The 15,790-nt window shown below is 38.0% G+C and overlaps 1 protein-coding gene across 2 annotated transcripts in view; it reads left to right on the forward strand.

The window, feature by feature from the left end:
- si:dkey-34e4.1 (carboxyl-terminal PDZ ligand of neuronal nitric oxide synthase protein) overlaps positions 1–15,790 on the forward strand; it is a 48,655-nt gene that overhangs the window by 27,900 nt on the left and 4,965 nt on the right. The window contains exons 3-11 of one of the 2 annotated variants that reach the window (XR_008961899.1): positions 1,701–1,793; positions 1,948–2,006; positions 2,291–2,399; positions 2,981–3,134; positions 3,906–4,039; positions 7,396–7,551; positions 9,297–9,462; positions 10,440–10,734; positions 15,007–15,751. Coding sequence is in view for 1 of the 2 variants with exons in the window: in XM_057323615.1 (XP_057179598.1) it covers positions 1,701–1,793; positions 1,948–2,006; positions 2,291–2,399; positions 2,981–3,134; positions 3,906–4,039; positions 7,396–7,551; positions 9,297–9,462; positions 10,440–10,734 (1,166 nt within the window). In the remaining variant the exon portion in view is untranslated. The remainder of the gene's footprint in view (positions 1–1,700; positions 1,794–1,947; positions 2,007–2,290; positions 2,400–2,980; positions 3,135–3,905; positions 4,040–7,395; positions 7,552–9,296; positions 9,463–10,439; positions 10,735–15,006; positions 15,752–15,790) is intronic. The other variant, XM_057323615.1, reaches the window with a different exon arrangement.

Consider the following 15,790-nt stretch of genomic DNA (forward strand, 5'->3'; position numbering starts at 1 on the left):
CATGCATTGGCGGAATCGGCGCTCTATTGCTTCTCCTGGGATTCCCGGATGTGAAACTTTGAATTTCAAGTCGAATTTGAACCACAGAATTTGTGGAAGCGAATTTTTAAACCGAAATTATATGGACTGAAAATTGTCTGTCGAATATTAAAGCTTGTATTTTATAACAAGTTGAATTTTTTAAATGAAATTTAAAAGGTGAATTTTGATTATTGAATTTTTAAACGGTGAAACTGTGTGTGAAATTTTTACATTTGAAAAAATCACAGCTTAAATATGCAACCAAGTTGAATTGCAGAACCTTAAAATGCGAGCACTGTTAATACAATGCATTTTTTTTCAGTTAGTGCTATTCAGAACGTTTTTTTGCTTCAAACACATTTGTCTCTATTTTACTTCCATAATACAGAACAAGTTATAAAGCCAGGCAGGTCTGTGCAAACTGCGCGTCCGCTTTATACTGCGTGAGCTGTGCATGTGCGTCTTTATACATTTATAAAGTCAGACGGGTTCTGCGCAAACTGCACGTCCTCTTTATACAGCGCGAGCTCCAGAGTTATAAAGTAAGGCTAGTCTGATCTGTACAGGGTGAGGTTTGTTCGTATTTGTTTACAACGCGATTTGCAGCCCCCAGCAGAGCAGCGAGAGTCACGTGACGAAAGTGAAACTTTTGTGTAATCACGATGCTGGCTTAACATCGTAATGTCTGTAAGCCATCGGCGATGGACAACAATGGCATCGCTATCGGCACAACCCTAATGTGAATAATTTAAAGTGGAAATATTTGAGAAACAAGTTGTAAGAATGAGTTTTGTAGAAAAAATTGAACTGCACAAGCATTGTTCCAACCACCAAAATGCACAGGGCACAGTATGTAGTCAAGACGTTCGTTCATTTCAGGATTAAACACAATGTAGATATAATTAGTCTTTTTCTGAACTATGTGCTCAGTCTTAGTCCTGCAATATTTTTCTAACTGTGCTTGTTGCAGTGCATTGTGGAATTCTCTTATTCATAATATGAAGGTATCCCAGAAAACAGCATAATTTTGCTACATGACTTTTTGGATTTTTTATCAGACGTAATGTCTTAAATTAAAAGCTTGATGTCTTTAAATCTACTGTAGTCTACTGGTAGGCAGCTCACTGTTTTTGACAGGGCTCTAGTCTCCTTACATAATGGATTTTTTATGTCAACAAATTAATGTACATTTCTGGAAAATTAATTAAAATATCTCAAAGTAAATCTGTGGTAAAAGGGATAAAAAACAAAAGGTGAGTTAGAGGGAGAAAGAGTGAGTCATGCGGAAGTGAAGGTCAAGGTAGAAGCGTTGGCTTATGTCCAAGTGTTATAAAATGCTTTCCGCTCCTCTAGTCCAGTTTAAATGAAACTGAGATAAGTTAAGAAGCCAGTCACATGTTCCTTAAAAACCTTAATCGTTTCTGTTAAACACTACTTTACTATAATGTATTTCCAATGAGGTTGTTCGAGTAGCACTGGGCACCATTTTTTGTTCCAATTTCAGGTGTTGTGTTGTAATGAGAAAAGCTGATTTGGTTCCACTACTTTGTTCAGCTATGTGACCTTTGACTTGATCATCTTTTCACTGAAATCTCATTGGGAGTATGTTTTTGGCTTTGTGATTGATCTTTGAAAAAGTTTTGCAATGGTTTTAAATTGCTCTGTTTTTTTTCTTACAGTACGAGTTTAAGGCCAAGAGTGTCAAAAAGAAGAAAGTAAGCCTGTTGGTATCAGTAGATGGAGTCAAAGTGATGCTGCGCAAAAAGCCCAAGGCATGTGTGACCTCATGACTTCATTATACTGTACTTATGCTGTTACTCTTAATATACTGCAATATGTTAGAGTATACTGTTCTCTTCAAGTGCACAATGAGAATCTGAATTTGAGTTTCTGAAGTCCTCTGACTTGTCCTCTTTTGATCTCTAGAGGAAGGAGTGGACTTGGGACGAAAGTAAGATGCTGGTTATGCAGGACCCCATATACAGGTGATACAGAGCTGTTCCACTGCTTAAAATCAGTAAAAAACTGTTTTGTTTTGTTTTGCATTAATAATATATCAAATATAATCTGAGAAACTAAAATATTACTTATATTGTAATATAATACAGTTTCAGAGAATTTATCTTACAGATCAATGTTGAACTTCAGATGAAGTTTTCAGCATAATCGTCATTTAATATCATTATTTTCATAATTTAATTTATCTTGGATGGTTACACAGACCTTATACAATCTTCTCCTATTCCTCTTTTCTTCTCTTTCCTCCCAGGATCTTCTACGTATCCCATGATTCTCAGGATCTGAAGATTTTCAGCTATATTGCACGTGATGGATCCAGCAACTCATTCAGATGTAATGTGTTCAAGTCCAAAAAGAAGGTATAGCAGATTACTTGAAGTGCAAAAAAAGGATCCCTGGTTTTATCATGCTCTCTCTCTTGTCTCTGTATGTGTTTTTTTGCCAGACTCTGTCTATTATCTATTTTTCAGTCTATCTAGTCTGTGAGGAAGTGACTTTTATGAAGGGCATTAACTTTGAAACTGTTCACCTCTTTGTCTTAGCTGTTAATTCTTCTAGTAACATGGCTCACATAATTGCAACATCCTTAACATCCTCAGTATGAACAATAATGCAGAAGAAAAGATGTTATATCGTAAAGTGATACAGTACTATGACCAAATATATACTGTGTGTATATATATATATATATATATGTACAGAATTTATATATATTGTATTGGGTCATACAATGTACAAAGACTTTAACTTTTCTATTTGACTTTCTATTGTTATGCTGATAAAATAATTTGTAATGAATGTATTAAATTGCACAAGTGTTGTATATAAGAAATTATATTAAACCTAAAGTATATAAAACAAGTTGATAAAATAGCATTAATTTGTCTACAGTTCTAAATGTGTCTGTTTTGTATGATTAAATCTCTCTTTTGTCTGTCAGAGTCAGGCCATGCGAATAGTGCGGACAGTCGGCCAGGCATTTGAAGTGTGCCATAAGCTGAGTCTGCAGCACGCTGAGCAGAATGCAGATGAGCAGCCAGACGACCCTGCAGACGGCCAGAGCGATCAGTCTGGAGAAGAGCCCAGCCCTGAAGGTGACACTCTGCCATACCTCCGTGAAGTTGGCACCCCATATAAATAAATTGTCACCAAAACTATACCATTCGTTTGTGCTGTGTTTCTGCTGATTTGTGCTGCAAAAATGAATGTTTTTTGCGCAGACTCTGGCGCAGACCGATCGGAGTATACACCAAAGTACCGCGAGAGCACAGCTATGCGATCAGTACTGCTGCGTAATTCTCGAATCGTTCTCGCGGTACTTGATGTCATACGCCCATCGGTCAGCGCTGCCCTCCATAAGTCTGACATATGTTTGAAATTGGAATAATTTATGTTTTTCAATAGCACAAATGTCTGACGGAGCTGCTTTCCCGTCCATTGAATGGTGCTGGTTGTTATGGTTACTGTCATATTTTATAGATTTTTAATCTAAGTAGTTACAGAGTTTGTGTTAATGGCACAAACCGGCACAAATCGAGCACAAACGAACGGCACCAATTTGATAAGAGTTGGACGACATGGGGTGGAGAGTGACATCACACAGCCAAGAAAAAGAATGTTTAATATCTTGAACGCCAAACCAGCACAACCGTTCATTTTTGCGGCACAAACACAGCACAAACGAATGGTATAGTTTTGGTGACAATTTATTTATATGGGGTGCCAACTTCACGGAGGTCTCTGCCATCACATCATAGCATTAATGCTAAGCACGTCATAAACTGTTGATCACAATTCCTCTGATATAACATGTGATGTTTAAAATTGTTGATCAATATTGCATGACTTCTGTTCCGTTGTCACAGGTCGACACCTGACAGGAGCTGAACATGATGATGAAACAGAGTCGCAGTCGAAGAAGCTCAGCGAGCAAGCTATGGATGACATTCTTCAGAGCTTGTCCGAGCTCAGTGTGGTGAAAACTGGACAAACCCTGCAGGTGAGTGGGGGGGGGTTGTAAAAGAGAAGCTCTTGCATCATTTTGTCTCCCATATGTCTGTGTAGTGTCTCTGATCAGCTGGAAATACTGCTGTTCTAATAAAGTCATATCTTTCAGCTTCTCTCTCTTCCCTATTTTACATCTTTGTCTCATTCGTCTTCCTCTGTGATGCTGTTTTGATGCCTCAGGGCTGCACACTGCACAGTTCAGTGCTGCTCAAGGCATTTTCAAAGTCTTTCCCTGACTTTAATCACGTCAGTGTGTCAGATTTGAGAATACTATCACATAGCACCAGGGATTTGACGTTTTGGTGGAAATTAGGCAGTATTTCAGAAATCATACACATCATCCTCTTGCTTAAACAGTTGAAAACCCACTTAGAAAGTAAACATTGCATATCACAGAACCATACAAATTAAAAGTGAAAAATCTTATCTGAAATCTTAATTTAGATTTTCTTCTTTTGGATACACAGACATTCCACACTTTACCCTTTAATCAAAAGCAATAAAATGCATATAAGGGAAATGCATTTGTTTTGCAATTTTCTTGACAATTAAACAAATTCCGTATTTAACAGATACTTTAGAAACCTGAGCATCTGGCCATTGGGTCTCAGGATGATGAGCCATAAGAAAAATATCATCTCGAGCTCAAACAAAAATTCCCAGTGCAGGCCTCATGTTATATTTACATGTATTCATTTTGCCTCAACACATTCATAATGCATTCATGTGTTTCTTCTCCGGGAAACATCAAAGATCAAGCGATGTTCCATTAGCTTTGTAGTTGACATTCCTAACAAATGCCTCCACTGGAGGATGAGTAGAAATGAAGACGGAATGAGAACATCCACTGTTGCAGTTTGTTTCTAGAAGAATGTAGATTAACTGTTAGCTTTTGTCATCCTCTTTCAGACAGACAATCCATGCACTTTGTGTACATCGTGATAATGGGCAAGTAAAAGAATAACATGTTGACAGCTTTTACAGCCAGTTTCATTTATGCAGTTGTTACCTGCTTTTGGAGACATGTCCTGCTATCTCTAGCCTCTGTTTGTACCTGTTTGTACGCTTTGCATTTTAAACCTCCAGCTTCACCTAGTGCTAAAAGTGGGTTATTGCACTGAACGAATAATTGTTTAGTTTCCTGTGCTGCCCTGAATTCAGTTATAATAATAGCATGCTCGACCTCACATTTTTATTCTCTGATATACGTTTTCTGTATGTTTATCACCGCTATTTAAAATTGTTATATTTTTACCAAGATGCATAGTGCTTTGTTCTAACACTGTTTCATTTGAGCTTTTACATAAAAACTAAAAGAGTCTGTGTACATATTATATAATGTACATTATCACATGGAGTTATTGTACATTGTTTTCAACTAAACCATAATAGGCAATATGTAGATATCTTCTGCTACTGTGGTCTTGCCACTTTAAACCTCGCTATTATTGTATTGTATGTTTGTGGGGTTTACTTAACTATAGTTTAGGGATACATTTTCCTAGCGTATTGGTTAAATCTGACCTCCCATTTGAGACAACTGGAGACATTACTCATTTGGAAGAACATTGGAATTTGGAAGATTTTTACATTGTCTGAAAGCTGAATAAATAAGCTTTCCATTGATGTATGGTTTGTCAATATCTGGCTGAGATACAACCATTAAAACTGAGGAATCTGAGGGTGAAAAAAATTGGCTTTAAAGTATTAATCCGATGCTGTAGCAGGCCGTTGCTAAGAAGAAACAGGTTTGTTTTAACGCTCTCTATTGGCTTACCACTGTAATGACGTTATGGAGAGTAGATGAACCCAAAAGCAGAAATCCTAAGCTTTACATAGATACTAAACTTGAGTGGGTAATTCTCAGAGAACAGACATCAGCGAGCGAAGTTTGTTGGCATGTTTCCCACCATTTTTGTTAACGATTTTGCTGCATCCACTCACAGAAATAAAGTTTTTATATATTTAAGGTATAAAATTTACAAAATATCTTCATAGAAGATGCTTTTTACTTAATATCCTAATCATTTTTGGCATAAAAGTCAATCATTTTTACCCATACAATGTATTTTTGTCTATTATTGAAAATGTTCCCATTCTACTTATGACTAGTTTTGTGGTCAAGGGCCACATTTATACTACTACTACTAGAAATAATTATAATATTTATTATAATTTAATTGTCATTATAATGTTAACAAAAATGGTAGTTTATACTATTATTATTATTATTATAAATAACCTTGCCAAATGTTTTATGAAAACAGGTTAGCATTAATAATGATTAAATCTGTACATAAAACAATAGAATGTATGATAACTAAAAACTTATTTATTTGTTGTTATGAAAGCAGGGCAGCATTTTAGTGTTTAGATCCCTATAGTCTTGTATCTGTCTCAATACCTTTTATGGCTGAATAAAGCTACTTAGAGAAAATGAGTTTCTGCCTGTGCGTGTGTGCATGCGCGCGGGTGTGTGTATGTGTACATGTTCCTTTGAATTATAAAAGCACTTTATGTGCCCTTTGTGATTGTGCATTCAAATATCAAAGTGCTCTCCTAATAGAAGAACACAATAACCAAAACACTCTTAAAACCAATAACCTTCATGTAAACAGTAGAAGAGGTTTCAAAAGAGAATGCTGATATTTTGCAGAACGGCATTGGAAAGTTTAACTGTATCGCTCCACTTTTTAAAATGATGCTTCTTAAGGAGCAACTTAATTGTTTCAGCACAAAATAAATGACATATGTGACCCTGGACAACAAAACCAGTCTTATGGGTCAATTTTTCGAAATTGAGATTTTTACATAATCTGAAAGCTGAATAAATAAACTTTCTACAGATATATGAGTTGTTATAATAGGACAATATCTGGCTGAGATACAACCGTTTAAAACTCAGCAATCTGAGAGCGCAAAAAAATCAAAATATTGAGAAAATTGCCTTTGCAGTTGTTAATCAGGGTCACTGTGGCAGACCATCCACTCACAAAAATAAAGTTTTTATATATTTAAGGTAGGAAATTTACAAAATATCTTCATGGAACATGATCTTTACATAATATCCTAATGATTTTTGGCATAAAAGAAAAATCGATAATTTTGACCCACACAATGTATTTTTGTCTTTTACTAAAAATGTTCCCGTGCTACTTAAGACTGGTTTTGTGATCCAGGGTCACATATTCTGCATTAAATGGCAGTTCCATAAAATGTACGAATACAAAGCAAAAATGGAAAAATAATAAATCTGCTATACAATATTCACAGCTGTGCGAATCTTCAGTACAACAGCATGATTGACTTAAATGTCTCTCTCTCTCTCTTTGTCTCTCCATCTTACAGTCTTTACAAAATCTGGAGGGTGTCTCTCTCTACACGTTAGCTCCCAGCAGCCCTTGCTCTCCTTCTCTCACACCTTTGGCTACCCAACACCACCTGCAGTTCCTCCAACAGCAGCTGCTTCAGCAGCAACAACAAACACATATTGTTGTAGCACAGGTAAGATGCCATACACTCACTCACATACTTTTCATGAATTACATTGAAAAGTTCCATTTCTTAACACTGGGAGGAGCTAAGGCTCCATGAAAAACACAGTTATGTTATTTTACAGGCAGTTTCACAATCCGTTCTCTTTCAGAGTACAGATTTATTCACCTACCCCAGCAATTTCAGAAGCACACATTCTGCACAACCCTGTACTTTATTTACTAACAAAGTTATTTTGTTGAAAAGCACTTACATACCTCAAACCCTAAATCAATCTCCACAACCATGACAAAGCAAAGATAAGTACAGGGAAGGAGACTGAACGTAATGTTGATGGGGGCATCTTTGTTCACTCTGTCATTTCTGTCTCCATTACATGATATTTGTTCTCATTTTGAATATGGATGAAGTTTTGAGTATAACATTGTAAGAAAGAATGAGAAAAAACTGACACGCTTAGCATATTGCATAGCAGTTTTCAGTTATGTCTTATATCAACTATAAACTTTGTTTCAGATGTTGCTCTTGAAATTTCTCAACAGAATTTAAAATAGAAATAGAAATAAATAAGACAACTGTCGTCATTCACACAAAGATTTCATATAAAACAAAAATTAGGGGGTCTCTTTATTGAATGTTTACACTGTTTGGATAAAAACAATCTATGTGGGTGAGACCTTTTTGTTGGACGACAAAATGTGTGAATATGTCCAGTACACTTAAGGGTAAGTTGTGGTCATGCGTAGGACCTACACCTGAGACAACGCAACGGTTTTCATTTTTACTTGTGCGTCAGTGTCCACGTGCCTGTTGCTTGTGTAACCAAGACAAGAGCCAAAGAAAAGGAAGCTCGTTGTGTACGCTGTCTGAGAAGCATTAGCAGTGATAGCGGCAAGTAAACAGTCACTATTGAGATGTTAAACACAGAAGAACAAATCATTGACTTAGGTAATTCATTCAGAAATGCATTTGATTGAACACTATCAAAGGGAGGGGTTCAAACAGACCAATCACAGCGCTTGCGGTCAGCGTAGGGTCCGCGTTGAGTTGACCCGTTGTTACATTTTTGGAGAGGTGCATGTCAGGCTACACAGAGCTATGCACAGCCTATGGCGTGCAACTCCTACGCACGACCATGAAACGGCCTTTACACTGAAAGATGAATCTGGTCCATATCTAGTGTCCAGAAAATCACACCTAAGACCTAAGTAGGCCCGTTTGACATTAGCTAGTAAGTAACTCCATGGTAAACATCCAAAACACTCCAATAATACCCTAGAAACAATCCAGAGCACCTTAGTAACCCTATAACAATGCTCTAACACCCTAGCAACCACCCAGATCATCATAGAAACCACCTAGCATTACCTTTACAATCAACCAGAACACCATAGCAACACACTGATATCCACTCAAAATACCTTAGCAACTGCATAACAATACCCTAACCACTCAAACCCCCCTAGAAACCATAGCAACGTGCCAACATCAACTAAAAAATGCCTAAGCAATGTCCTGACCACTCAAAACACCCTATAGCATAGCATCAAGTTTGACGTGGACAAGCACCACTCATTATTTCTTCCCATTCTGATACCCAAGAATCAAATGTGTACAATACAGATCCATTTGCACCTTTTACCTAATCTAGGATTTGTCGGACTGTAATCCTTGGCTCATTAAAGTTGGCATTGATCAATTAAAGTCGACATTGATCTCTAGTATTAACTGATTGTGCTATCGCTTTACTGTAGGTGCAGCTCCTGAAGGATCAGCTGGCAGCAGAAACGGCCGCCCGCATGGAGGCGCAGGCCAGAACTCACCAGCTGCTGTTGCAAAACCGTGACTTACTACAACACACGGCCCTGCTGGTCAAACACCTCAGCCAGCTAGAGATCAGAGGCAACGGAACCACACAGAGTAAGACACGCCCCATAATCCACTTGAAAACTAAAAGCTTTTAGTGAAATCTGTGTTCACTGTTCATTGAAGCGGATCGTATTGCATTAAGGTGGCCATCACAGGGATGGCAAGAGAGAGAGAGAGACTGAATAACAGTCGTAGACACAAACACATTATTTTTTTGGCAGGCGGCAATGTTATTGAGGTGGTTGCTGTACAACAATCTATTTCAGAGTTTAGCGCAGGAGTTTATTGGGTTTGATTCATCAGCACTGGGCTCTGTGCCTGGTTTCACTCTGACTGTAATGCCAGTGTGGGTTTATTCATAAGTTTGTGCTTGGTGGGATGGTATTGTACTAAAGATCTGTGTTGGCACGCTGGAGTGAGCTTCTTGTGACCTTGAGCAAGACAAAAAGATGGTTTCCAGCATATGTTGAGCTTTGGATGGTGGTCCCCAGCATGGGATGCTGATGTGCTGTGTTTCCAAAGGCTTTCTTAAAGGGACAGTGCACCCAAAAGGAAATTCTGTCATGATTTACTCACCCTCTTGTCAATTCAAATCTGTATGACTTTCTTTCTTCTGCAGAAGACAATAGAAGATATTTTGAAGAATGTTGGTAACCGAACAATGGCAGTACCTATTGACTTGAATCTTCTTTTGTGTTCTGCAGAAAAAAAGAAACTCATTCAGGTTTGAAATAAATGATGACAGAATTTTTATTTTTGGATGGACTATCACTTTAAAGGAACCATAGCTTTGAAGTAGACCAAAATTGGCAGACCAATACCAGTCTGCCAACTGGAAATTGCGTATCAGCCACCCAGTTACAGTAAATTAAAGCTTTTAGATTTTAAAAAGTACTTGCCAATTTTCTATTTAAAATATATCCGGAAGCCAATAAACAAATCTGAAGAGACAAATCTGTCCCAAAAGAGTCCCAAATCTGGGTCTGAACATCAAACCTAACCCACTAATCTTAAATGTCTCACTGCAGATGAAGAATCGCCATGGAGGAGCGTGCACACACGTTCTCTCTCTCTCTCTCTCAACCTCAAGAACCTCTACACACCTCGCTCAGACCAACCCATCACCTCCACTCCAGCCGGGCAGTCAGTGAACCCTCCTGCATCCACCTACGCTGAGTCCTACCTCAATCTGCTCAACCTGCGTGGCGGAGCCGCCATCACAACCAATGGGAAGCCAGAGAATACAAGAAGCGACGAGCGATTGGATGCAGCAAAAAAAGTTGTAAAGCTAGACTCTCACAATTCAACAGCACTCGATGAGAGGTAACGAAATCCAGATAAATAGCACCACATTTTTCAAATGGACATACAGGCATTCTGAGGGTTTTATTAGGATATCGAAACGTGTATAAGGCTGCACGTGAAAAAGCTGCAGTTTAATACCCAATGATTCTGAATCATTTTCTGAGAAGAACAGAAAAATGGTTGCAGGGAAGAAAGAGTAGGAAAGTCATTGTGATAAATGCTGGTGAGATCACGATTCAAGAATTGAGCAAATTAAACTTAAAAGAACAGAAGTACAGAAAACCAGATGTCTGTTTCATGTTTCCTGTTCCTCGATCTGCCCGCAGAATGATTTGAGACTAAATTAAACGTAAATTATGCTCACAAACATTTGCATATATTTCCATATTTTGTGGATGGATATGCAGTCTTTGCAGTCATTATAGACATCTCTAAAAATCTGTTTATAGGTTTGCTTTCCACAGTGTGTGCACGCAGTGTTTACCACCTCCTGATGGGCTTCGTAATAATAGCTTGCATTTTGGTAAGATCTGAAATGTGATCTGAAACATCTGGACAGAATAATCGCACAGTGTGTCAATGTGCTGAACAGAGCAGAGGTGATCTGCACCAAAGCAAAATCCACAAATAGAAAAGAAGAGAAAGCAATATAATTGTGTGAATTATGGGTTTGTAACCTTCTGTAACATTAACAAAGAAAGGTAAACGCTTGAGCAGAAGGATTTCACTACATTTGGCTGGTGTTTGATTTTTCTAAAAATAGTTCCACCTCCTCTCTGACTCCGCCCTTTAGCCGCCTCTCTCCATACACAGACAGCAGACTGAAGGAATGGATATTGCTTGAAGGCAATGTAAACAAATTTAATGAAAGTGTATTAGAAAGGAGAGAACGATCTTTCCCCACTGCTCGACTTTTGGCTCATAGGTTTCCTTGAATAGTAATGGAAATGTTTGACCTTTATTGGGCACTGCACAATCAGTTCTGTGTGTCTGTGTGTGCTAAAAGCACATGCTACACTGTTCTTGAGATGTGCAGCACACACTGAACACTCCCAACGGTATTCCCTTTATTGCACTTCTCCTTCTAGGTGGAGGTGTCTCATTGCTTTGATTAGCTTTCTTGATTTGTTGTTTTTCTTAGATGTTTTTTGGGGGGGGTAAATGAGAGTGTGTGTTAAGATGTTTTGGTGTCTGTGCATTGCACTTATATAAGCTTGCTTGCGTAAAAAATGTGATTTATTTTACAATTAAGGGTGTCTGTGGGTAGCTTGCACACAAAAAACATTGATTTCTGCACTTTATTAAAGCTATTTAGATTTTCTCATACACACTCACATATTTGTTTATATACACAAACCCACAGATCTGGGAAATGACTCAAAAATAGGCACTTATGAACACACTCATAGGAACACACTCACGCTCACACACTTGCTTTGTATTGTAAAAAATATAAGCGCAGTCTATTCCTTTGTCTATCTACAGTATATCAGAGTCAGAATGAGGTTTTCTTTTGTTACATTGACGATCCGGAAGATAGTACATTAAAACAATGAATAATGAAATTTAAAGCTAAAGCTAAAGCAAGACTTCTCACTTGACTTTAGTCAGACTATTGTTTGTCAGTTGTAGTCCAGCATTTGTGTTAGTGTTCCGTGTGTGTCCAGCAGTGTCTCATCACCTTGACTGTGGTTTAATGCACCTGTCCATCATTTATTCATTATTCTGTCACTCTATGTTAATATCAATGAGAACTTTTCTGCTGATTGTGGTTGTTCTCTGTCTCTCTTGTGACAGTCAACACAAAGGTTAGATACCTTTTGCTCTCTTTATTACTATACCTCTCCTCGTGTCTCGCGCTCTTCTGTTCTGCTGTCTCTGTTGATGTATAGGATTCATTTAAAACTGTTGCTCAATGACCAGCAGTTTCCCGTGTGTATATGGACTGCCAAACCATGTTATCATGAGCTTGTTTGTGTGTCTTGAGTTTATCTGTGTTACTGTAAGGGAGGTGAATACAGTACATGGAGGGTTTTAATGAATCGGATTAGACTGTGTGGTTGTATTGATTTCTTGTAGTGTCCATTCATTCCTTGATTACTGCTGTTGAGGCGTGCGGGTGCGGGTGCACGTGTTATATTAGCTTTACTTTGAACACTAAATTGTTCTTAATAAGGCTGACAAAACTGCCCTTCAAGGACATTTTGGGACATTCTTAACAATAAAAACAAAATAAAGGCAATTTTTTTGTTATTCTAGCTGTGTACCAAAATGTATTCGAGTTACAGTTATATAATAGATATTGTCGTAAAGTGCACACTCTCAGCTTTATTTCGAGTGTATTCACATCCACATTAGCTGAAGGGTTTAGGAATTACAGCTCTTTAATATGAAGCTCTCTCCTTTTTCAAGGGACCAAAAGTAATTGGACAGTCGAATCAAAAGCTGTTTTATTCACAGGTATGGGCTTTTCCTTAAATAATTTATTCATAAATTAAACATGATAAAGGTCTGGAATTGATTCTAAGTGTGATGTTTGCATTTGGAAGCTGTTGCTGTGAACCCACATGATGTGAATCAGGGAGATCTCTATGCAAGTGTAACAGACCATATAGATTTCAAAAACCCAACAAAGAGGAGCTGAGCTCACCAGTGTGTTGTTTTTTCTCAGAATGTACCAGAATGTTGATTTGGTGACTCTTAATGTTCCTGCGATCTTTATGATGGACTTGTTGTGTTTTTGAAATCTAACCGTGGTCTGTTTCACTTGCACGAGATCTCCCTGAACCTCATGATGTGGGTTCACAGCAACAGCTTCCAAATGCAAACACCACATGTAGAATCAACTCCAGACCTTTAACATGCTTCATTTACGAAGAAATTATTACCTGTGAATAAAACAGCCTTTGTTTCAACTGTCCAATTATGTTTGGTCCCTTGAAAAAGGGGGTTGCTACATATTAAAGAACTGTAATTCCTAAACTCTTCAGCTAATGTGGATGTGAATACATTCGAACTCGAATACATTTTGGTACACAGCTAAAATAACAAAAAATGTGCCTCTGTCCAAATTTTTATGGTCCTAACTGTATGTTTTATAGGACCAGTCAGTGAAATTTAGCAGTATCTAGTGGTGAGGTTACGAATTGCAACCAGTGGCTCACTCCACCCCTCCCTTTCCAAGCTCTACGGAGGCTGACACGGGGCGTAGATGTCGTCACGTTTTTGCTTCTTTGCCGAATGAAATAACATATTTACGAAACACATTCTGTAGAGCAGTTTGTCCGTTATAGGGCTACTGTAGAAACAACATTGCGAATTCCATCCAAGGGGTCCCGTGGTGTATGTAGATAGAAATAGCTCATTCTGAGGTTATAGAAAAATAACTCTTCATTATGTAAGGTCTTTATACACCTCTGAAGATAGTTATGTATCCTCCTAAAGGTACAAAATATAATTATTCTAATTTGAAATAAATGGAAGTTTATGAGATTCACTAACATAGTGAAACAGACCTGTGGGTAGGGGTTTGCAGTACATTGGACAGGATTATACAATCTTACTCCGATTATGCTTAATAAGCTGATAACAAGTAAGGTCATGTAAACGTGTAAAACAGTTTTCTTTTTTCGGGGAAAGCTCATAAACGACGTAAGCAAAACCCGGCAGAGGTAGTTTTTTGCCCATTACTCCGATTTCGTGCTGCATGTAAATGCCTTCACCGGTTTTCTCTCAGCTTTGTTTATGTGCGCATGTCTGACAGCACAATAGTAAAAGTCCCAAACGGAAGTACAAGTAAAATAACACATAAAAGTCTGCTCTCAAATCATGCAGTTGATGTAGAAACGACAAAATGAAAAACTATTGTTGCATATGCGGGTTCTGAGGACATAAGAAGAGATATAAAAATACAGCTTCTGACAGATTTCCCGTGGCATTTTTAAATACTAAACGGACTATCGATGGTGACATCACTGCACGCGGCAAGTGACCCTGGCAAGTCTCAAACTTCCATGTACTGTAAACGCGGTTTTCTGCGTAGACGGTTTATTAATATGCGTGTAAACACGTGAAAACGGGTTTCTTTTATAAGCTGATTTTTGATAGATTAGATAGATTTGATATCCGTTTATTCTGTGCATGTAAACGCACTCACTGATACTAATTACAGTGTTGCAGTGGAAGGCAGCGGGATGTAACACATTAAGGGATGATTTTTGGGTGAGAAGGTTTGTTTTGTGTCTGAGTGTGATAAAGAGAGAGAGATTTATTTTGTTTTTCTCTGCTCAGGTGCACGTGTGAGGAGCCTCCCCTTCTGATTATCCACTTCCTCCTGTAACAGCCTCCTCTCCTTCTCTCTCTCTCTAATACACTTTCTCCATCTCATGGTTTTTCCCGGCCCTTCTTCCTATCTCTGAAATCCCTTCTAGAGTACCGCAGAGATTTTTGGACATATTTTTGCATTAGTACTTCCGGTTCCATCGCTCCAAAGTCTGGGGTTTTTGAATGGGCTTTGGCAAGTTGCCTGAAATAAAGTCTGTGGTAACAAATCCTCTAAATATTTTCAAGTTTTAATCTTTGACATAAAACACCCAGTTATATCCCGCTCATATTTTTTTAAAGCTTCATTTTTTAATGTTGCTAAATCTCACAAATATTGCAACATGAGCACAAATGTCTAAAAACATGGATTAATTCATGCAGTAATTACTTGCAAAGGAACGTTTTCAATAAAATTTGAAAAAGCGAAGCGACGTTTGTGGTGGTGACGTTAATTTCGAGCGACCGTAGTGTAGTCTGTTTATAGCCTCATGTTCTGCCGATTGTATTTAGGCCTTCAAAGTAACAAATGTTGTTTTAATTTATAAAGATTATCTTGCTAGACAAAACATAAATGTGCTAACTTTCGGGTTGGTTTGCAAAAATACGTCATCTCTGTAGTACTCTTACTGTTTCTTGTCTCCTATCTTCTCTCCTCTCCTCTGCTCTCCCCATCTCTTCTCCTTTCGTCTCCTCTCCGCTTTACCAACCTCCTGTGAGTATAACTGTAATTGTTCTGTTCTTTAATTACATT

The sequence above is a fragment of the Triplophysa rosa genome, linkage group LG2 (assembly GCF_024868665.1).
Source record: "Triplophysa rosa linkage group LG2, Trosa_1v2, whole genome shotgun sequence".
Lineage (NCBI taxonomy): Eukaryota > Metazoa > Chordata > Actinopteri > Cypriniformes > Nemacheilidae > Triplophysa > Triplophysa rosa.